At 43.2% G+C, this 23,333-nt stretch overlaps 3 protein-coding genes across 8 annotated transcripts in view; 1 reads left to right on the forward strand and 2 right to left on the reverse strand.

Annotated features, from left to right (window-relative positions):
• Positions 1 to 5,411, reverse strand: part of AK7 (adenylate kinase 7) — a 72,880-nt gene extending 67,469 nt beyond the window's left edge. Inside the window, exons 1-3 of one of the 2 annotated variants that reach the window (XM_060262751.1) lie at positions 5,215 to 5,411; positions 2,860 to 3,045; positions 182 to 290 (exon numbers count right to left, since the gene is read on the reverse strand). In XM_060262751.1, coding sequence (XP_060118734.1) covers positions 182 to 290; positions 2,860 to 3,045; positions 5,215 to 5,319 — 400 coding nt within the window. In that variant the 5' untranslated portion in view covers positions 5,320 to 5,411. The remainder of the gene's footprint in view (positions 1 to 181; positions 291 to 2,859; positions 3,046 to 5,214) is intronic. The other variant, XM_060262752.1, reaches the window with a different exon arrangement.
• A 3,302-nt stretch (positions 5,412 to 8,713) lies between these two features.
• Positions 8,714 to 18,792, reverse strand: GSKIP (GSK3B interacting protein). 2 transcript variants are annotated; one of them, XM_060262164.1, is made up of 3 exons: positions 18,698 to 18,792; positions 12,367 to 12,613; positions 8,714 to 11,040 (listed from the first exon to the last, which is right to left on the reverse strand). In XM_060262164.1, the coding sequence occupies exons 2-3, from the start codon at positions 12,610 to 12,612 to the stop codon at positions 10,879 to 10,881; spliced, it is 408 nt and encodes a 135-aa protein (XP_060118147.1). In that variant the 5' UTR covers position 12,613; positions 18,698 to 18,792; the 3' UTR covers positions 8,714 to 10,878. The 2 variants fall into 2 exon arrangements, with proteins under 2 accessions (XP_060118147.1, XP_060118146.1); XM_060262163.1 differs by lacking the exon at positions 18,698 to 18,792 and adding an exon at positions 17,048 to 18,126.
• An 88-nt stretch (positions 18,793 to 18,880) lies between these two features.
• The window catches only part of ATG2B (autophagy related 2B), a 70,721-nt gene continuing 66,268 nt past the window's right edge, over positions 18,881 to 23,333 (forward strand). For all 4 annotated transcript variants that reach the window (XM_060263213.1, XM_060263215.1, XM_060263216.1 and 1 more), the window contains exon 1: positions 18,881 to 19,054. In XM_060263213.1, coding sequence (XP_060119196.1) covers positions 18,893 to 19,054 — 162 coding nt within the window. In that variant the 5' untranslated portion in view covers positions 18,881 to 18,892. The remainder of the gene's footprint in view (positions 19,055 to 23,333) is intronic.

A 23,333-nucleotide genomic window follows, 5' to 3' on the forward strand; every position in this document is an offset into this window, starting at 1 on the left:
ACAAGAGATTGCCCTAAACCTACCCAATGAATCTGTGGCCCAGACTGAATCTGAACTTGGGTCTTTGCAATCCGAACTGCCTGTCTTCTACAAATTAATCTGTCATCCACTTCCTCAGTCTGGCAGATAGCTTATGTATGTGCCCCATGCCTCTTTTAGAAAACAAAGAAAATGTCCCAACCTGTAGCTGCCCATATTGCTTCTTCAATCTGGCTTTCATCTTCAGTGATGTTATAAATAATGACATCACACTCTATCAGGCGGGCTAGCAGCTCATCTCGAGAAGGTGTCTAGAAATAAAAACAAAATGTCTGGGAGAAGGAATTGCTGTCTTCCTATTTCAACAAAAGTTTCAAGTTCTGGTTTCCAAACTTAAAGTACATATGGGATACCCAGGTAACTACAGCTGGTACTAGATAATAGAATTTCAAATGCCAGTTTCAAAATTGCTTGAAGTGTTCAGCAGAGCATTAGCATGAACATTCAAACAATTCATCTCCCCTGTCCCTTTTCGGGGTGGTACAACTACTGTGAGGACTATGCCACATGACCTGCTAAATCTATGAAATGACTCTCATATGTACATTATACGAAATATATATTTTGCATATATATGTATTTTATATATAAAATATTAATATATCAAATTTATATGTTATATAAATACATTATATAAAATATATACAACAAAATGCACATTAGACAGACAGACAGAATTTATACTTCACTTTTCTAGCCAGGGAGGAACCAAACTGGTTCAATTTGTTCTCCTCTGCTCCATTTTATCCGCACAACAACCTTGTACAGTACATCAGGCTGAGAGTATGTGTCTGACCCAAGGTCACCCAACAAAATGTCATGGCAGAGTGGGGATTCAAACCTGGGTCTCCCAGATCCTAGTCCAACACCCTAAGTACTACACCATACAGGTCCTTGAACACCTCTAGCATCAACATTTCAATAGTTCCTGAAAAGTACCAAGTGCTTGAAAGCAATTATCTCAACTCTCATTCTTATAAACCTGCAAGTGCTACTGCCACATTACAGAGGAAGACCTAAAGGACAACTCAGCAAGGTGACATCTAAAATTGCACTTTGACTGAGCTCTTCCATATCCAAGATTCAGTCTAACAGATGGGGCCGCTCATTATTTCATAGTTAGCTCCTCAGAGACACATACAAAAATTGCTTCAGCTTCTCAAGCTTGACTCGGATGCATATTAAAAAGAGCATCTCATTAATCCCTGGCACACATAACAAGAAATTAAAGCAAGCACTGACTGCCAAGTAGTGGGCTGAAGAAAGAGCTAAGCAAACAGACAACATTTCAGGTTGGGGGGGGGTCAGCAATCATTTGCAATTAAACAGCAAACCAATATCTAAATTCTCAGCAAGAGATTAACAAAGGCCAGCATAAGAAAGACGCTTTGCATTACTGAAAGCCTTCCACTGAACATTACGGACAACTGGCATGTCGATTAATAAGCCGTAAAGTTTCTGCAGTTCAAACAGTGGTCTTTGCAAGCCCTTTATTGGGAAGTGGAGCACAAAGGCTCACAATAAATAATTAATAGGAGTGCGATTGTTTAGTATACAAGCATAAATCTGTGCATGACTCATGCCTGGAATATTGGCAACTGTTCGTCTCTATCATTTCCCTTCCTGTAAAGCATCTTTAAGAAGGCCTTTAGTCCCACAAAAACCTTTGCCCCTCCTTCACAATGGTTACTCTAGCATCCCACCTATCCCTCCAATATACCTTAATCAAACAAGTTTTTTTTCTTTTGTAAAGAGCCATACTTGGTTCCATGCTCAGCTGCATTTGACTGTGAAGCTGTCGGTTGCAGACCCATTTTAGGTTTAAAGGGCCTAATTACGCATTACATTTTCTAACAAAAAGGTTAACTCCTGTATCAGAACAGCCTTCAGTCACCATAATGAGGAAAACAGATGGACAGAGCTTGAAAGGTAACTGATGCTGATCTGCCCTTGCAGCTTTCAAACAGAAGTATAAACTTCCAAACTGAATTGAGCTTAGTGAAAAACTAGTTCTTTCAGTTTTGGGGATAAGGTGGCTGAGGAGAGTACTCATTGGCTGGCACTTGTGACAATCATGAAGAAACTTCTCTCTCACACACATCTAGCGGTGCAGAATTCTGATTGTCTGACCCTTATGGCTATCCCGATGTTCCATCTCTCTCCACCAAGAACTTTGTACTTTATTTAATTTTTGTTTAAGTCGTAAAACTGCATAGAACTTAGCAAGAAAAGGAAGAGATGGATTCATTACATCACGTGAAGAAGTCAATGAATGCTTTGTGCAGGCAGATCTTCCCCATTCAAGCCCACTATTCTGAAAAGCTACACAGCTATATTCATGCACAGGTATATTCATCCTTTACAGTGCATCAAAACCATCTCTGCCATAATCACACTGGTAAATTTGAATATACACAAAATCTGCCTGCTAACTCTCCATATAGTCTCTAATTTGGGGTAAACAATACATGGTCAAAGGTGGCCAGAGGTTCCTCCTCCCTATAGTTTGTGACTGTGATTGCCCTTTCATTTTGTTCTGCCAGTAGGCAGAAAGCCTCCATAATTCTCAATCATTCCGAGGTAGTCAGAATGGAAAGTGTAAAATGTAGCCCAGCTCAGAGACACAATTGACTCATTCCATTGTTTCAATGGAACTTAGCCACAATTCATTTTATCTGGATTGTATCTGAAACTAACTGAAAGCTCTTATGACTGTTTGTATAACAAACCTTACTTATGTCCTTTCCTACCAATTTAAAAATCCTTTAAGTGGCTAAATTAGTTTGACATTTTAATAAATTTAACTAATTTCATACTCACTATATATATTTCCTGAGCAAAATCTGGTTTTCCACTCTCTGCCTGCGAAACAGTTCCCACTACTTGGTATATCCCTTCCTTTGGTTTAGCAGGTGAAAGTTCAACAGCTGATCTAGTTTCATCTTCTTCTTCCTCTTCTTCTGATACTTCTTCCAAAGATGCTCCAACAGTACAGGAGGACAAGTACTAAACATTGAGAAGAAAGCAACCAATCAGATAATGAAAAGGAACTGATACCCAATTCACACTGAGTAGTCATTGATAACCAGTTTCCTGGTTCAATGTCATCTTTGCTTCTCACCTGTGGGGCTGAATAACAGCTCCAGCCCGCTAGCTAGGGGGAAGGCTATAAGGGCCAGATAGTCTTCCAGTGCATTCCTAATCCTTCTATATCCATTGCTCCACCTGGATAGCTCAGATTAGCCTGATTTCATCAGATCTTGGAAGTGAAGCAGGGCTCCTTCTGGTTTGTATTTGGGTCGGAGGCCACCAAGGAAGCCCAGGGTCACACAACACAGAGGAAATGGCAAACCACTTCTGAACATCTTTTGCCTTGAAAAACCTATAGGGTCACCATAAGTCAGCTGAGACTTCACAGCACTTTTCTCCACCACCACATCCATGGACTTTAATGGACTTAAAAGGGTGTAATTCTGTTGAGGATTGCATTGTTCATATCTGTCCAGCCCCTTCTTGATCTTTGTCTTTGATTGTTTCTTCCCCTTTACCCTGACCTTTAGGGTTGCTTGTATCCAACTATTTACATCTAGAGTACACATAATTCACTCATTTTTATGGCAAAGATAATATTGTCAATTTACTTCATTTGTTGCTTTGGGTTTTTTTTCAGATCTGATTTGTGGACACTTTTCATTCACTGTAGTGTCCAACTGTACTACTGAAACAAAGTATTACCAAGGCTTCCCAGAACTACCATCTTTTTTACATTTTCCTTCTCCTTTCTGTTTTTAATACAGCTCTGTATTACCTCATGATTACTTTGCAGCTTTCTTTAACAGATCCTTAATTCAGTCTTCCTCCAACCCAAAGCTTAAATTATAGCTGTGCCTCTTTGCAGAAAAAGCAAATATTTGTTCATTTTTTCTTGTATTGTTATAACTGTGCAATTATGAAACTATATTAATGAAAATATTTCAAAAAATGGGAAATCATTTTGGCTGCAAAGAGAATAGCGCTCCCTCCCTCCCAAGGGTAAAGGAATGAATTAAAGGCCTATTCAGGAGTGTCATGGAATTAATTCAGTATGGAGGAACAAGCACTGATGGGAAATAAAAGAAAAGGTAAACATATTTAAAGGAACAATTTGCAGGGAGAAGTGGGATGTCTGAACAGGACTTACTTCCAAATACAATTGTTAGTAAGACAGCATCTAGTGGGATGGACATTACTGGATTTCTATGGGAACACAGCACTATAGCACACTGCATGGAACCACCATGCACAGCTGATGGCGGAAAAGGGATCCATCAAGAGAACAAGGGTATAGTGGGAACTGGGAAGTAATCTAGAATTCCAATGAAGGCAGTAGGTGTGATGGTGGAGACTGCATGTTAAACTACCCCTTAGGAAACGGTTTCATATTTTTCCCAAAGAATTCAGAGCAGCATACCCAGTCCTTCTCTCTTCCATTTTATGTCCAAAGCAACCCTGTGAGGTAGTATTTGTGCACACAAGCAAAGAGCCAAGATGGCAGAGCAGTTAGTGCGCCAGACTAGGATCCAGGAGTCCCAGGTTCAAATCCCCAGTTGTGCCACGGCAACTCCATGAGTGATCTTGGAGACTAATAAACCGTTTTCAGTCTAATCTACCTCTCAGGATTGTTTTCGGGATAAAATAGAGAAGGGAAGAATACAGTAAGCCACTCTGGGTTCCCACTGGAGAGAGAAATGGGGTATAAAATAAACAAATATTTGATTCATTGCACTGTGGTTAGCCCACCCATTTCTCCCATGAGGTCAGATGTGCAAAACCAGATCTCTCTCCATTTTATCTTCACAACACCAGGGCCAGCCCTAAACTGTCTGGCACCTAGGCAAGGCTAACTTCTGGCGCTCCGCCCCTTGCACTGATAATGCCACCGAGTCACACGGGGGTACTCAATTCGGTACCCCAGAAAACTTGCACCCTAGTGGCAGAACTGGCCCTGCACAACACCAACCCTGTGAGGTAGAAAGGGAACAACAGTCTATACCAAAATCACCCAGTGAGTTGAGTGAGAATTTGGACCCAGGTCTCCACCCCTCATTTCTAACCAGGATCCAACACGTAGCTCCCCCACCCCCCGCACGGTCGTCCTGCCCAATGGTTCTCCCATCCCATCCCCCTCCCTCTCACTTTCCCGATGTTGCGGCCGCCGTAAGAGTCCAACTGGTTCACGAAGATCCTCTGGCACCGAATGATCTCTTCGGCCTCAATGATCGCCTCTTCTTCCTCCGACATGGCTGCAGTTTACAGGGCAGCCGAGTCGTTGCTAAGCAACCGAAGCACGCCGCGGAGTCCACGGGGGAATGGAAGGAGGGACCGCCAAAGAAATGAAGGGAAGGCGAGCCAAGCCCCGGGGCGGGGCTTATACGGGGAGAGGGCGTGGATAACGCTCCGCCCATCGAACTTTCGTGTGCTCTAAGCACACTTAATCAGATGGGGAATCAGGTACAGTGAGCAGAGCTACATTTAGCTGGTAGGCAGTGGTTTAGAATGTAAAACGGTACAAATTTTAAGATCCAGTGACAGAATAGTAAAATTCACAAATTGAGCAAACCTTTGATCTGGGTAACACGAGTGTGAGGAACCAATAAAACAGTAACATGTCAAATTGTGAGAATGTCGGTTAATCACTCTAATTGTTATAAGCCTGGACCAAAATGAGGGCATTTCTTTCTCAGAAGTTTTTGCCATCCAACTAATTAACCTTTTGACATGCAACATACATACAGTTTGCCATTAGAAGACAAATTCATTAAAATATAGTGGAAGATGGGTTTAGTATATGTTGGAGTAGGCACCTTTAACACTACACCAGCAAAGCTTTTTGTGTGCATAGGGCAAGCTTCTTCACATTCAGGTTCTGGGTTGGAAAGGATGCAGTCAGTTTCATTAACCAGAAGTGGATCTCTCAGAGGGAAAGGACCGAAGAAGCTGCTGCCGCACACAGATTCAACAGTAGCAGTTGCAAGCTATTTGTGACCGCTGCCAAGAGGAGTCCAGAAAGCGGCAGGAGTTGCCATACTATGTTGGCTGGTAGTGGAAAAGCAAAAAAATTGCCACCCCGTCTCGTCGCCCAACCCAAGAATAACAGAGGCTCAAAGTCATGGCCTCCTTCCAGCACCTGCTCCTCTCTGCAAAGCCGTCGGAAGTTCCTGCTTCTCCAGACTCCTTTCTATTGGGAGTAGGGTTGCCATTGCCAAGTCCAATTCAAGAAATAGCTGGGGAATTTGGGGGAGGAGTCAGGAGACATTGGGGGTGGAACCAGGAGCAAGGTTGTGACAAGCATAATTGAGCTCCAAAGGGAGTTCTGGACATCACATTTAAAGAGACTAAACACCTTTTAAATGCCTTCACTCCATTGGAAATAATGCAGGATAGGGGCACCTTCTTTTTGGGCTCATAGAATTGGAACCCCTGGTCCAATCTTTTTGAATCTTGGAGGGTATTTTGGGGAGAGGCACTAGATTGTATGCTGAAAATTTGGTGCCTCTACCTCAAAAAACAGCCCTCTACAGAGCCCCAGATACCTGCAGATCAATTCTCCATTATACCCTATGGGAATTGGTCTCTATAGGGAATAATGGAGTGCCCAGCGCCAGCAGACATTTCCCTCCCCCCGCTTTGATGACCCTGAAGTGGCAGGAAGGCCTTCAAACTGGGTGATCCCCTGCCCCCTCCTGGGGATTGGCAACCCTATCCAGGACAGATCACCACTATCATCCACCCTTGGTACTCCTCTGCTTAATTGTGCTGGTTTTCCTAAATGCACACATAAGCAAAAGCATTTTCATGGTGGCTAAAATAGAATATCCTGAATTCCCCACTCCCACCCCCAGGGATGCAATAATTTGAGGGAGTTTGGCAAAAATAAACAAGGAGTCTTATGGTAAATGCTGACCAATATGTTTTTTAGTGATTACTGTTTTCTTCCCCAAAGAAAGAGCCAATTCTGGCTTTCCTTCTGGTCACTAAAGCAGGAATTCTTTCAAAAGAGGCCAGGAGGCCTTGTCTTTGTATCTGCAGATAGACCAGGTGGGCAGCCGTGTTGGTCTGAAGCAACAGAACAAAGTTGGAGTCCAGTAGCACCTTTAAGACCAACAAAATTTCATTTAGAATGTGAGAATGTAAGTTTATCTGATGAACTGTGCTTTTAGCACATGAAAGCTTACTTTGTTATTCTTAAAGGTGCTACTGGGCTGGACTCCAGCTTTGTTCTTAGTGTCTGCATTGAACACTCATTCAGAAATAGCTACTCCCTGTCCTACACTGTTTGGTTCACTGTACTGTTGATTAAGAGCCCCATGGCGCAGAGGGGTAAAGCTGCAGTACTGTGAGCCCTCTGCTCACGACCTGAATTCTATCCCAGCGGAAGCTGGTTCAGGCAGCTGGCTCCAGGTTGACTCAGCCTTCCCTCCTTCCGAGGTTGGTAAAATGCTTGCTGGGGGGAAAAGTGTAGATGACTGGGGAAGGCAATGGCAAACAACCCCGTAAAAAGTCTGCCATGAAAATGTGAAAGCAATGTCACCCCAGAGTCGAAAACGACTGGTGCTTGCACAGGGGATTGCCTTTACCTTTATTGTTGATTTAATACCATTCTTCTTCATTATATCTACACTCTGTATCATACCTACTATGAGTTTTTGGATATCAGTAGCCCTAGTACATTGCTCATTATATGTCTCCTCATATGGACTGTATTAGCATACATACACCGCACTTACTAGCTGTCTCTTTGTATGAACTATTACCAACTTAGACTTTGAAAGAAGAAAGTGTAGGGCAGGGGTGTCAAACTCCTGAGGGCCAGAACTGACAAAAATGAGACCTTGTCGGGCCAGGCCCATTTGTATCATAAAATGTAATGCCAAGTAGCAGAGATATAAACTTTATAAAGGACAAAACACATTTAAATATATTTAAAGAAAAACTTAAAAGATTAGCACTCTTGAAATGTTTTATTTAACAGGCTCTGATAACTGACAGCTCTTGCTGTGAATTATTGCATCAAAATCTGGAGACAATGTCTGTGCTGCAGCAATCTTGACTATGCTGTTCAGGTGTAAGCTGCAAATCTACTTTGATTTATTGACACTCATTACTGAAATCCTATGGTCAATGCTTTGATCTTAAAACCCAGAAAAAAAACATGAAATGGCTGGGCATTGTGAGCTTTGCACATAATTTTTGCTTTATGTGGTCAGCCATTGAAGAAAACAGAGGCTTTGCTTTGTAGCTCTTGTTCGATTGAGCAAACCTGGCAAAGCAAGCTCTGATGCAGAACAAAGAGAGAAGGAAGCAGAAGAGTTGCTCATGGGCCTGATAAGAGCCCTTTGGGGGTCTAATCTGGCCGCAGCCCTCACGTTTGACACCCCAGGTGTAGGGTATAAATGACTTATAAAGCCTGACAAGCATGTACAGTAAATAACATATCAAGACATTTTGACAACTTTAAAATGCACAGGGGAATAGGATATTACAGTTAGGATGTTTCAGTATATTGTTTGTGACAGCAATAAATTTATGCCCAATGATAATTTTATTCACATGGCAAAACTTGGCAACCAGTGCAGAAATCTAGGAACCTTCATGTGTGTCAATTCAGAGTTCTTAAAAAAAAAAAAAAGCAGACTTAAACAGTTTCTGTTTCTTTATTTAACTATACTTTCTACAAACATGGATGCATTATTCACAAGGTAGTGCTGAGAACAAACTGGGCAAAGTACATTTTCCTCATGGAGGTCTAATGCATATGCAAGTCAGCATCTGCCCAATTTTATTAGAACATAATGAACTTTTAACAAAAATACGTTAGCTACAGGAATAAAGGGAAGTGTGAAACATTTCACCTTTTAAAGATGTAAGAAAACATTCACTGGCTTCAAAATATAAGGTTTTACTATAGGTCTTACAATTATAGCATAACTAATACAAAGCTATGTTTCAGCTAAGCTAAGAGGTTCTTCAGTCAATGGGACAGATTCTCAGCTGGAGTAGGACAACATCACTGGAGCAGAGTTAATAAGTGCAACAAGTATCAAGGATTTCGAGCCTCTGTAGGTTCATCATTTTAGAAATAAAAGCATGAGCATTATCTATCAAAAGTATACCATTGCTCACTTAATCTGTTGAGAATCAACAGAAAGGGACCTGGTATATCCCCCCTCCCCCCAAAGAATATTATGCTCTAGTGATTAAAATCTGCTGGTGATCCCCAGCCCAAAGAGTGTCCGTCTGTCCTCAACCATAGCCAGGGGCTTTTCAGCCTTGGCTTCAACCTGGTGAAACACTCTTCTGGGAGAGATCAGGGCCCTGTGGGACTTGTTACAGTTCCACAGGGTTTGCAGAAAAGAGCGCTGCTGGACATATAGTTGAGGACAGCAACAGGCTCTATATAGTTTCCATCTTGGATAGGCCTCCTCCCTTTCTCTTTCTCTCTCCTCCCCTTTTCCTTCTCATCAAACAGCTATACCTTATCCCTCCTCAGATTTTACACCATCTTCCAGCTTTACAGGAGGATGTATCTACTTATTATGTGTTTTATGGAATTTATTGTGATTATGTATTGAATGTTTTTACAAATGATGTTACCTGCTAAGAGCCTGATATCTGGGGAGAGTGGGTTATAAATTAAAAATAAATAAAATAAAAGCAAGTCCCTACCCCAAACACAACACATTGAGAAGTTAAAGCCGCACTACAAGCTAAAGAGTTTTGTACTTAAGACACCCATTTTATTCCAGTTCAATACCAATTTTAGCCTTTGGTGCTGAACTGATACAGTGCATATAAACATTGTACATTGGCAAGAAGATACAGTACAGTTAGTGTGATTGGAGGAAAAAGGCATTGCAGAAATACTGTAGTATAACAAAATAAGGAATCAAAAATACCTTTTAGATATAATGTGCATCATGTCAATAAAGCAATTTTAAATAGCATACATTTATACTACATGCTTTACCAAAGCAATGCAGGATGATCTGTGTGAAGAATGCAGCCTTTTAATTCCTCATCTCTGTGCTTATCTAATTTGCATTTCTGTTGATGAATACATTCATTATGCCAACAATTCATCCTTTGTTTAGTATTTGTAGCTTGCTAAAATGCTGCGGGACACATAAAATAATGCATTTATCTGTTCAGTCACCAAGAAGTTCTAGACTTAACATGTTTGTTGGAATGATCATAATAAGTACATCTTAAATTACATATTTAAATACACAGTAATCTTTTTCTAGAGAATAACTTGACAATTTCTAGGCCAGTACACAGCACAAGAAATTGAGCTGAAAAATACTTTTTCTTCATGTTATGAAATTTAGCTACAGAAAATAACTAATTGTTGGTTTTGATAAAGGAAAGCTAGAGTTTCTAAATGCAGTCACACATTATTGTGCAAATCTTAAACAGATATTAAGTTGCTGTAAGAATTGAATCAGACTTACGCTATTATTAAATGAAAGCTTTGGGTTAATACCTCTTTACAAAGAAACAAAAAAAAACTATACAACACTGAGTCATTTTCCAGATAATATGAAGAAAAGTTAGCCCAAACCAGAAACTGTATATGTAACCACCTTATGTTAAACAACTGGAAAGTTGACTTAGAACAATAGGAATAATTATACAGTGTACAAATTGGTGCTATTGCAAGTCTTGAAGCAAGGAATTCTGAAAGCAAAGAATATGAGTAATGGAAATTACTTTCTTTACTACCAGGTCATACTACAACTTTTTTAGAACTCTGAGCAGCAGCAACTCTTTGCTAAAACCCATGTCTGATTGCAGATTTGATCATGGCTGTCCATCACTCTTCAAGGCTTCCAGTCTTTGAAGCAGAGCATTTCCAAAAGCTTCCCTATATGCTGGGCTAACAGAGTCCAACAAAGAGTAGACAGTCTCATGGTAGGAATTTTGTATGCTATCATCCACCTGGTCAAATGCATAACCAACCACCTGCAAAAAAAAACAAAGAAAAAGAAACTAAACTTTTCAGAGCTGAAGAGGGGATCCAGAACATAGTAAGACATGTTCTGAAAGATTAGTCTGTTGAATGAGCCACATGCATACATGTCCAGAAAGAGAAGCAGTGCATAATCTAGAAGTTCTAGACAAGAGCCCAGTCTTTGTAGCCTTCTTTTTCAGATGTCCAAATTACAGTAGCTGCACAAAAGTGTTATGTGGAACATTCTGGTGATTACTGCAATGTTTCCAGCAAACATGGGACAATGTAGTTAGCAATACTCAGGGATGTAGTCAGGGATGCTCTAGACTGATCCTGTATTGGGCTGGGGATTGGACTAGATGGCCTGTGTGGCCCCTTCCAACTCTGTGATTTATGATTCTATAATATCAATTATATATGCCAATTAAAGTTCTAAAGTACTATTCATATTGTGGCAGTTGAACATTACTTTTATTTCAAAAATGACTGATTTTTATACTATGCTTCAGGGTACCAGGGTGTGTTATCTTAAAAGTTTATTTACTTAACCCATTATGAAGTTGGGCTCACGAAGGATGCAAGGCACCTTAATTTCCTTAAATCATGGGTACCAGTCCTTCAATAGTACAGATATGGTAATTTTGCCAGATGCAGCTACTCAAACCCCCTTGCTGCACTGCATCATGACAAATTAGTTTTAACAGGAGCCCTGACACTGAAAGGTTCTCCCTTTGAAGGACTGTATCAGAGACCAAATAGTTCAAAACGGTAATCATTCAAAATGCAGAAAGGTGCAATAATGAAGGATGGCTGCTGAAACATATACCTTGCACCAGCAAAAATACAATACAGAATACAGTCAAGCTGACTGTGCAAAGACTATTTGTGATGACATTCAGATGTTTCCACTTATGCAAGCAGAAGTGTCCAAGAAGTATTTAGGGTTCTTGGGTTGTGTTTATTGTTTTGCTTTTAATCACCTTCTCAGGAAACAGAAATTCAATATTAGAATTTTCTTCATCACTGCAGATCAGCAATGGGAAAGTTTCTTAAGTTCCACTCCTCCCTGCCCAAAAACTATCACAAGTGCAGACTTCTATCCAAGAGAAAAAAAGAATTGGAATCTGTGGATCAAAGCTGGCTGATCCATTCACTCTAATAAATTCAAGCATCTTTTCTATTAAAGAACAACACCTTTAAATATCTAATACACCTAAGCAAAATAAGAAATTTGCCTTGAAATCCTAAATTGTAGTAGTTCTGTAACAATGTGCATCATTCAACATTCTGAAGCTAACATTTTCTTTACAAAGATACATCTCAAAAAGAACAATTACCCTCAGTCCTGCTTCTGTGAGCTCCAGGCAGTATCTGTTCCTTTCTCGGGTTTCCACATTGATATATGCCACATCCTCGGTACATGGAAGGCTTTTAGAGACAAACATGTTTCTTACAGCAAAGAGCACATCATTCACCACAGCTTCTGCTTCTAATCTCATGTCTTTCACATCTGTTCCTTCATTAGAATCTTCTTCCGACCCTATGTTATTGGAGAGTTCCATAGGATTGTCCTCTGTCTCCATTCTGTACACAGCATACCATAATAAAAAAATAAAAAATACACAAGTTAATAACCTGCAGAGTGTGTGTGTGTGTGTTCAGAACATACAAGTATCGATTGGTCACACAGGTGATAACATGCCAACTCTCCAATTATTGAAAATGTTCAGTTTTAGCATGAACCTAGTTGGCAAGGCAATGCACAAAGGCTTAAATATAATTTGCTACTAAAAAAGTAATTCACTGAACAATTTGAACTCAAAAGTCTGACACAGAGATGAAAGATGAGAAGATAATGGGATTCTTTCCAACTCGATGACTATTGTTTATGAACTCCCAGGTACTGAAGGGCAATGCTAATGTTGCATTCAACTCAGTTGTATTTTTATTAATATCTATATTTATCCCTTGGCTTTTTGTGATAATTTCTTCAAAGTAGCATGATTGAAATATATCACAACTGAAATTGCGCTAAACTTAAATATATTTCCCTGAAATTAATACAATGAAAGGTAGCAGCAACATGCTCAAACCAGCAAGCTCCAGAACCACAGAATACTTGATGGAAGACAGCATTCTCAGTCACTATTTAAAACAACAACAACAATTAAGTGGCTCTCTTGGATCTCAAGTGGACAGGAGAAGGCCCAAAGTAGAAGTGCAACCACAGAAAAGGCTCTATTCCTGGTAGCTGAAAAATCTCACAGCAAACAACAACTATGGTGCTTCAATATGAATTTCTCCAGAAATGATCCAAAATTCTAATGGGGAAATGTGGGGACGGTAGTCCATAAGGTGTCTGGGAAGCAGAAGCATAAATATGCTTAGCAACCCCATCTATGAATATTTATATCAATAAGACATAAATTAACAATTCCAAGTAAAAACTATATAAACGTTACCATTAAGTCACAGCATAATTCATATTAAAAGGGCTAGTAAAGATTTCCTGATAGCTGACTGGGATGCTATTCAAAGCTTGACTGTAATAAGCACAAATAACAGTTTCTGCAGCAAAAAAGCACTGATCCAAACAAAGTGGGCTGAGTCACAAGGTAATTCACATGTAAAAACAAGTTCCCAAAGAAGTAACAGGGATTAAAGACATTAAATAACATTCCCAGGGGAAGAGATATTTCTCATTATTATGCAGAAAGGCCTCCAAAGACTATTACTGAAAATTTTTCCAATAAAGGAGTACAAAAAAAAAAATACAAGTTGTGGTTTCAAACATGGTGGTACTATTATCAATCTATTGCATGAACTGCCCTCAGTAATAAGTAACCTCATAAAACAAAGTTAAAAGTCCAGTGGCACCTTTGTTCTATTCCTTCAGACCAACACAGCTACCTACCCACCAGTATCAAGCTACCTCATAGCTAGCCCTTTTTCTGCCTTACATCATTCTACACTTTTGACTGACACAACCTATTTCCTACACCTCCTCCTCGACTGCTCCTAGCTCATCAGCCCAAGTTGCCAGGAATTTCTAATTTCAGACCATCATCACCAGGCAAAGTGGAATGAATTATTTCAAAAGTGAACAGCTTCTGGTACACTCGCTGATTGAGAAAGTTGATCTAGCAACTCTCTTCTTCCCACAGCAAGCCACCCCCTCTTCCTTCTGCTCAGACACCTTCTACCACCTGTCTATGTTCCCCACTCCGATGTCAGCCTAGTCCCTTACTTTCCACACTGGAACCTTCTCACGGTTATGCCAGACCCACACATTACCACCCTCCAGTTTGTAAGTGAATCACCCGCTTCATCAGGTGAGCCTGTGGCCCTATTTGAGACATTTATGAGCCCACCTTTTTTCTCCTCCCACACCATGGGACCAAAGCAAGTCACTATTCCCACCAGCCCACAGAATTTCGCTCTGGCGCCTCTTTCCACAGCTCCACCGCCTCATCCCAAATAGATGCGATAGAAGTGATTCCCACCCTTCTCAAACCCTGAATAGGAAGTGACAAGACAAACTCCCCTCCCAGCCTCTGCCTGCATTTACTGATGGCCCAACAATTACCATCGTTGTTCCTCAAAGCCAGAAATGCCACCATTTCCCTCTTCCTTGCACCCTAAGCCCACACATCCTACGCTTCTGCCTCCCTCGGTTCCCATACAACCTGGCTATTGCAACCTGGTTCTGAAGCCATCCTTGCTGAGCAAGTAAGGTTTACACAGGGGTAGTCAACAGCTTCACCACTTGGGTTCATATGCACTATGGGAAAGCCTGAGAGCTGGCTTAGTCCCCCCCCAATCAGTTGGTAACCAGACACCTTCCCCAATATATGTACATCTCCCCTTAATAAGGACTGGGCGGCTGCCCACAATGGCGGGGGGGGGCAGCCCAGCCTGCTCCTATTTCATAGAATCCTAAATTTGGAAGGGACCTTCAGGGTCATCTAGTCCAACCCCCCTGCACAATGCAAGAAATTCACAAATACCTCCCCGTAAATTCACAGGATCCTCATTGCTGTCAGATGGCCATCTAGCCTCTGTTTAAAAACCTCCAAGGAAGGAGAGCCCACCACCTCCTGAGGAAGCCTGTTCCACTGAGGAACTGCTCTAACGGTCAGGAAGTTCTTCCTAATGTAGAGTCAAAACTCTTTTGCTTTAATTTCAATCCATCGGTTCTGGTTCTACCTTCTGGGGCACAGAAAACAATTTACAGTGCCGGATTAAACCCCGTGGGGGCCCCTTCGCAAATTAGTGTCTGAGCGCCCAGCCCACTGCTGCCTGCACTTTCTTAAAAGCCCCTTTGACAAAGCTCCAGGGGAGAGGCAGAGAGAGGCAAACTTGGCGACCACCCCAGCAGCAACCGCACCAGGCAAGCTGGGCAAAGGGCAGCTCAGTTGCTGACTGCGTGTGGGGGGAGCCAGCCCGGCACCCCTAAAGGCGTGGGGCCCCAAAAGCCAGTGCCTAATTAGTCTAATTGTTAATCCAGCTCTGCCTATTGATCACACTCAGTTTACCTTTCCATTTCACTTCTCTAAGGAGCTCCCGGCTGCAGATGTCGCCCCTTCACACTACTCCTCGCGTTATCCTCACAACAACTCTGCAAGGCAGCCTGGGGCGTGGGAGCTAGGCCCGTAGCCAGAAAATTTTGGGTGGAGGGGCCCAGGCGAAAAAAAAAAATTGGTGGGGGGGGGCCACAGGGCTTGGCTGCTTCTTCCTGGTTCTGCTTTCGACCTCCACCTGCCCCCAGGCGAGGATCACTTCCCCTAACTACTCAAGAGAAAGCCCATGCCTGCCTGAGCAGCCTGCAGCAGGCCAGAGTCCAACCATGGGGTGGGGGGGAATGCTAACAGGAAACAAGCCCCCCCCCCCAACCTTGTCACACCTAGTATGTGCATTTGCAGCGCTCCTACAAAACCAGTTACATTGAAGGATCACAAGTGATTAATTTTCAGTCTGCTACAGCAGGCAGCTAAAATCCTTGTACTGAAAAATGCTTTCCCCCATGAATCGCTTGGCAGTTTGCAGAACAGTCAGCTGCTTACAGAAGTGGGATGGACCATTGATGGACGGGGTTTAGGCTCCTAGGGACCCTCTTGGTCTCCCCCTCTGCTCAGGCAGTAACATTTGTTACCGCTCTCAGCCCTCTAAGAAGGTCGGGTTGGAACATGCTATTATAACAGGGAGGAGCAAGACATTGGTGTGTTTCAGTCCTTGGCAAAGTTGCTGTCATTTTAACTAAGCCACCAGTGCTGAGTGACAGCCGCCAAACAGTCATGCCATGCTGAGCAGCCTTTCATTTGTTGCTGAGGGCTTCAGGAAGGACATAACTCTCCCCCCGCCCCGTCCCCTTGTAGGATGCAAGTTGTTTGGCCCAACAGGCAACCACTTCCTCCTTCATCTCGCTTACCTTTCCAGATCTTTGCCGCCACCGCCTCAGAGGCAGAGGACAGTTTGGGAAAGTGACTGTGGTAGCACAGAGCCCCTGTTCACGTGGGCCCCAAGATGTCTGTGGCGTTCGCAGCCCCCAGGTGTTGTCCTTCTTTCTCTCTCTCTCACTTTCCCCCTCTCTCTCGCTGTCCATCTTTCTCTCGCTTCCCCTCTGCGCAATGCTGCTCTCTCTGTCTTGCTCACTCTCTCGCTGCCCCCCCCCCCTTTAACCCGGCTTCACCACCTCTGCTCAGCAGACCCTGCTGGGAAAGAAAGTGTGTAGGGTTCCTAGAGGGTGGCTCCAATGGAGGGGCCGGATAGAGGGAAGGGGGGTTTAAACAGAGGGGCCATGCCCCCCCCCCCCGTGCCCCTAATGTAGCTACGGGCCTGGCGGGAGCGCTCCAAGGTCACCCAGCAAATTTCCACGGCAGCGTGATGGGGATTCGAACCTGGATCTCCCACCACGCATCCCAACCGCCACACCGCACCGATCTGCTGCCACCAGCACAGAGTGCGCCCTTCCCTTCCTAGAGCCCTTGCCTCCCTTCGCCTACCCACAAGCCTACATACCCCTAGTCCATTCCTCGCCTCCGTCGCTCTCCAACGCCCACGCAGCTCCCCAGCCAGGGCGAGTGGGATGGAGAGGCGGCGTGCCCAGAGATGGAAGGCAGCAGGCAGGCAGGCAGGCAGGCAGCTCGCAACTGACTCTCCTTCTCCTCTCAGTCAGAGACGGCGTCGGCGCTCCCGCTTTCTCTTCCAACGTTCTTTCCTTCCCCCCCCCCCGTCACGTGCCGGCCGACGACGACAACAGAGCAGCGACGACGCGAGACGCTAAGAGGGCGGAACAACCAAGTTCACAAACAGGCGCTTCGGGTTCTTCGTTGAGTATCCAAGAGAGGGGGGAACTCGCGTGCAAAGGAAGAGAATGTGTCAGATGAGATCGTTTGTTTGTTTCCCTCCTTTCCCCTCCTTTTTCTGGGAAGCTAGTTCACCCTGTGCATCCCATGCATTCTTCTAAGTGAGCCTCTTTTGAACGTGTCGGTATGTATGTAGGGAGTTTATTTTGCAGCTTTTTAATGTTGATCATATTGTTGTCTCTACTTCCTGAACTTTGCCTATCTGAATCTGATCCTAGGATAATGGTATTGATTGTTATTATAGGTTTTTGTCTGAGGGGAGGGGGAATTTAATGGGTTAAGAGTTTGTGAATATTTGACTGCACTTGTATATCGTTGGGGTTTTTTTCAGTTTAATTAAAAAAAGAGAATAAAAAAGGGGGAGGGATAAGGCAAAAAGTAAATCCTGATTCGTCTTGTGTGCATGTGTTTTCTTTGAAGGTGTTGGTATCGTTTGCCTATTTATAGCATTTACAGCCCACTTTTCTCAGTGCAGACTGAAAGCGGCGGCTTATAAAATAACTCGAGTTAAAGCAAGCAAAACAATAAACTAATACCGCACATGTGCCAAAACTGTTCACTAAAAAAAGAAAAAAACACTTGACTAAAAAATCTGGTCTTTTTGCCCCTCATTCTGTATTCCAATAGAACCCGTGGCTGTATGTCCATTCCTATATCCCCCCATCTCTCTACTCCCGCCACAGGCAGACACCTCACGTGACTTCCGACGCCTCCGCAGCCTCTTCCAATCCCGCCTCCCCGTCTAGCCGCCGGAGAAGAATGATGACGACACTTGCCTGTGGGTGTGACGTCCCGCCGAGCGTGTTATCGAAAAGGGCGGAGCGGAGCGAACACAACAACAGCCGCGCTTCTACGCTGCGAGAAGCGAAGGGGGGGGGTCAAAAAGGGGGCGGGGAAAAGAGCGAGGCCGCGCGGCAGCCTGTCGAACTCCAGAGGGAAAAGGAGGCGGGAGGGAAGAAGGACCCTGGAGGCCGACGCCCACCTTCTCCAAGCTCCGCCCCCTCTCCCAGATGGCGGGGCGGCTGAGGGGGGCGCGCGGAGGGAAGATGGCGGCGGCGGCGGATGCGTGAGAAGGCGAAGAGGCAGAGCAATGGAGCTGCCCTACGCCGCCTGTGGGGATGCTCTCCTGAGGGCCTAGAGCTGCTGCCGACCAGGGAATAGGGGTTTGTGAGCCGAGTAGCCACCCCGCCTGAGGGGGAGGCCTAGCGCCGGCAAATCCCCCTTTCCCTCAAAATCCCTCCCGTTTTTTTTTTGCCTCCTCGCCAGACTGTATACGCTTCCGTAGGACGCCGGTGAATAGCACCTGCTCTCTTGACAGCTCCGTCTCCGGGACTTCAAGCTGGTGGCTGCTTGCCTTCCACCTCCATTGCTTTGCCTTGCCTTTGGAGTCTGCAATAGAGGCCGCCGTTTCCCTTCCTATCTTCCTATCCCCCCACCCCTCGCCGTTCCAGTCTCCTCGTAAGAGGTGCGGCGCACGCACCCCCCACTGCCTGCCGTCATGCCGTGGCCCTTCTCCGAATCCATCAAGAAAAGGGCCTGCAGGTACCTGCTGCAGAGGTACCTGGGCCACTTCCTCCAGGAAAAGCTGAGCTTGGAGCAGCTCACCCTGGATCTCTACCAAGGCACTGGCTCCCTGGCGCAAGTGCCCCTGGATAAATGGGTAAGTGGTGGGTTTAGATGCCTTCGCTCCTCCTCCTCTCCCCTTCCTCCAGGATCTCTTTCCTCCTTCCTGCAAAGCAAGGGTGGCCAAACTGGCTCAGGAGCCACATGTGGCTCTTTCACACATACTGTGTGGCTCTTGAAGCCCCTGTCGGCTGGCTTGGAGAAGGCATTTCTTTCTTTAAATCACTTCTCTGAGCCAAGCCAGCTGGCAACTTGGATAACGCATTTAAAGTTAAAGTTGCTCTCTTTCCACCTCTCCTCCCATATATTTGACCTTCCCTCCCTCCCTCAAACATCTGACTTTTATTCTATGTGGCTCTTACAATAAGCAAGTTTGGCCATCCCTTTTGCAAAGTTTAAGCCTTTTTGAAAGCAAAAAAGGCATCTTTTGATTTTGGCACAGGAGTATAAACATGAGTTCTTGCTTCTCTCCTGTTTCACTCTGTTTATTTGCTAAACGTACTACAATGATTGCCATTAAATGCAGTAAAAATGTGAAGGTCAGTCAGCCCTAAAGCAATACCTGGTAATCTCTCTTGAACTACAGCTCTCTTGAATTACATTTCCAAAAGTCTGTTTGAACAAGTGGAGAACGGATAGAGGCCTCTAAAGGGTTCTGTACCTTTGAGTCTATTATTCTGAAGTTTTGGCATTAGGTAGTTGCCAATGTTGCACTCAATAGTGACAGATTCTAATCAGGGTCTCCCAGGCAAATATTAAAAAAAAGTGTATTTATACTGGAATGGATATGCCTTTAAATGGTTTTTTTGTTTGTTGCTGGAGTGCAGTCATATGTGTGTTCTTTGTCTAAACCCAGCAAAAAGACAGGCAGTAGTGTTTGAATTAATGGACATTTCTTAACATTCTGCATGGGCCTGTCCTTGAAGACCATATTCCAGCAGTCTAATTGTGCAAGCGCCAGTCGTTTTCGACTCTGGGGTGATGTTGCTTTTGCAACGTTTTCACGGCAGACTTTTTATGGGGTGGTTTTCCATTGCTTTCCTCAGTCATCTACACTTTCCCCCCAGCAAGCTGGGTACTCATTTTACCAACCGCAGAAGGATGGAAGGCTGCCTCAACCTGGAGCCGGCTACCTGAACACAAACTCTAATCTAAACAGTGGCTATATTGCTGTGTAGTTTCTGATAGCCCAAAGCTGGTAATTTATAAACTATTTTAGTTATAAATGTTAAACTTTGCATCCGAGTAGTTGCATCATACTATCTTCCAGTTGACTGACAATTACTATTGAAGTTGATGGTTTATTAGATCAGGTTTTGAAAAATAAATTTTGGGCAGAAGGAAAACAGTAGTTCCACTTGCTAATGATTCAGCAGTCTCAGGCTTCAGTACTGTGAGACTGAGCTCCATGGAACCTGGGCCTTAATTCTGGTTATAGAATATAATTTGCAGACATGGACCGCAAAACTTATTTTATAAGTTTTACTTCTATGATGGGCAATGTTTCTAAAGAGAACGGTGATCAGAGAAATTGACATATAGAAATCTACTGAGATTTTTTTTTTTAAATTGTCGGGGGGGTTTTAAACCAATCATTTGCCTGAGGGTATGTTAAGTGGGGGTTATTTTGCTGACAGGCTTCTACTGTTGGTGGCTGTCATTCTCTTTTGCTTTTAATGGAAGCTCTGTATATTCATTTTTTGCTGTGTAACACTGAGTAAGGCAGTCAGGAACTTGGTGAAGTGAGGTGTGTTTCTGTCAGTATCTGTCAGAGTAAGGAAGAAAAGGAGGTGTTTACAAACAGTTGTCTGCAAAATTGGAAGCATTTTTATATTACATAACTTTTTTTCTTGAGAGGATGGAAGCATTGACTGCCGGGAAACTAATATATATATATTTTTGACAGAGTAAACGTTGTATATAGTTGGATGCTATTCTATTTTATATATGTTCTAAGTGTGTTGGCTATGAATTTTGAAAATATTTTTCTTAGCATTAAGACTTATGTGCAAATCTTTTGAGGGTAGTTATTTAGAGGAAAAGGACTTTGTTAGTGTAAATCTCCTTGTGACCCTGTGGCACCAGTTCAGTTTTTATAGCAGGCAGGGAGAACTTGAACATTTTGACTTTATGGCCATTCAGCAGGTGTCACAGTAGCCTTTGTTTTCTTCAGCTGTCTATTTTGGAGACAGATATTTGACTCTGATGTTTCTGTGCCAATCCACATAAAAATAATTATATTTATTGTATTTACTTCATTTGTACCCAGCCTTTTCCCCCAGTAGGGACCCAAAGTGGATTACACGATTTTCCTCTCCTCCATTTTATCCTTGCAACAACCTTGTGAGGTAGGTTAGGCAGAGAGAGTATGACCCAGCAAGCTTCCATGGCACAAGGAGGGATTTGAACCCAGGTCTCCCAGATACTAGTCCAGCATTCTTAACCACTTTACCACACTGGCTTAAAAAAAGTTGTTCTCCTTGATCTAGCTTTTTTATAAGCCTCTTGTTTTCTCCATGGTAGAAATCATTCTCATGAAGTGTGTCTTTTGTAACAGAGAACCAGAGGCTACTTTTGTTGCCAGGGGGTTAAGTAGCGTCATATGGGACCAAGAGGGGATAGGCTACTCACAGGTTTTCCATATCATCTGTTGCATCTTGGTCTTCCTCTGCACATCCACTGTGCCATGTGTGCTGTGATGGTTATCTGGGTGTCTCTCATTGTGACACTGGAAAGCAACTCTTGGCTTGTTTCCTTGTTGCTTTTCTCTCTCTTCCCCCTCCTCATATAGTACCCATACATACTGACATCAGCGGATAGTGCATTGTGATCACACTGTTTGACCCAGGTGGGGATCATCAGTAAATTAGCCACCAGTGGGTTGTGTTGTTTTTTTTTTGTGATTACCAGTAGCATTTCAGTCGGTAGCCAAGACACATTGTTTACACCAGCATGGTGTGAAAGATGCTAAATAAATGCAAACATTGGTAGCTACCTAATTAGTGCCCTAAATCCTTGTCCTTGATAATTTGTTTCAAGATTGTTTCCATGTGTGTAATGTAGCCAGGAAAGTCTATGGCCCACAGACTTGAAGTCCTGTTTAGCACAACAATGAGAACCATCGGCGGATGTATTTGTGTAACTGCCGTGCGATAAATAAGATACAAGACTGTTGCTGCTTCTCCTGTTTAAAGTATTAGTGTTCTAAAATGTTAATATGTACTGAGAATAAGACCCTTTCGGAACAGAATAGTGATAAAGTGCCGCTTCTGAGGTAGGGCAAATGGGAAGATTTTTATTATTGCTAAGAATTCCTGTAGCACTTTTGACTTTGTGAGCGGTTAGAAAGGAAGAGCTCATTTTTTCTTCTTTTCTTATAACTGCATTTCTCCTGTCATCAGAGGCATCCAGCTCACCAACTCCCTCTCTATCTCTTAATCAGTAAATCAATAGGGTGTTTATTCCTGTTCTGGCAGTAGTGTGACAGACTGGTCAGCATGCAGGTGGGGTAGATGGATGACACTAAAAAGGCATTTTTAAACTAAATAAAATGAATCCTTTATTTCTCTTTTTTCCTCATATAGTGTGCTGGGAGGGGGTTCAGTAAGGTACCTGTTCTGAAGTTCCAGTTAATGTTGCTGGATGTTCCAACTATAATGTGCCTAGGATACTAGGTGAGGTATAAGTTAGGCAAACCACTCAGAATTCTACTTCTCGCTCACACCCAATCTTGTACCACAAGTCACACAGTTTCTAGGATGTCTTAATGCATGAGCCAAATACTCAGGGAGCTGTAAACACTGTACTGTATTCCACATAGAAACTTCCATTTGAGTATTTTTCTGCCAAACTAACAACTACCTCAGACTTCTCCAAACCTTTCTTTGGTTCCCTGCCCCCCACTTTCCCAGAATCCTTTTCCACCTGACTCATCAACAGTCTTCCCATTCTCTTTTTTTAATCCAGTTGTAGAGAGACAGGTTGTCTCTCTACAACCTGTCAGCACACACTTTGCCAGCCTCCACCTCCGTAAGCTATGGCCTGTCTGACATTCCCTTTCCAAAACTATGGCTTGTGCTCTTGCTTACTGATCAGGATTCCAAACCAGTATTAACTTTTGGTTTGTAGGAAACCATCCAAACCATAGCTCTTAGTTTCCACTTAAGCTTGAATCTTGTGAAAGAAGTTTTCTTTCTCCAGCAACTTGCTGCTTGTCCTAGAAGTCCTCTCTGAATTCAAGAGACCATTGTGAACAAAATGCACAGAAGGAGGGGGTAAGAAGTAACTAGGCAAAATTGCTTCCAGTGGCAAGTAAG

The sequence above is a fragment of the Heteronotia binoei genome, chromosome 21 (genome assembly GCF_032191835.1).
Source record: "Heteronotia binoei isolate CCM8104 ecotype False Entrance Well chromosome 21, APGP_CSIRO_Hbin_v1, whole genome shotgun sequence".
Classification (NCBI taxonomy): domain Eukaryota; kingdom Metazoa; phylum Chordata; class Lepidosauria; order Squamata; family Gekkonidae; genus Heteronotia; species Heteronotia binoei.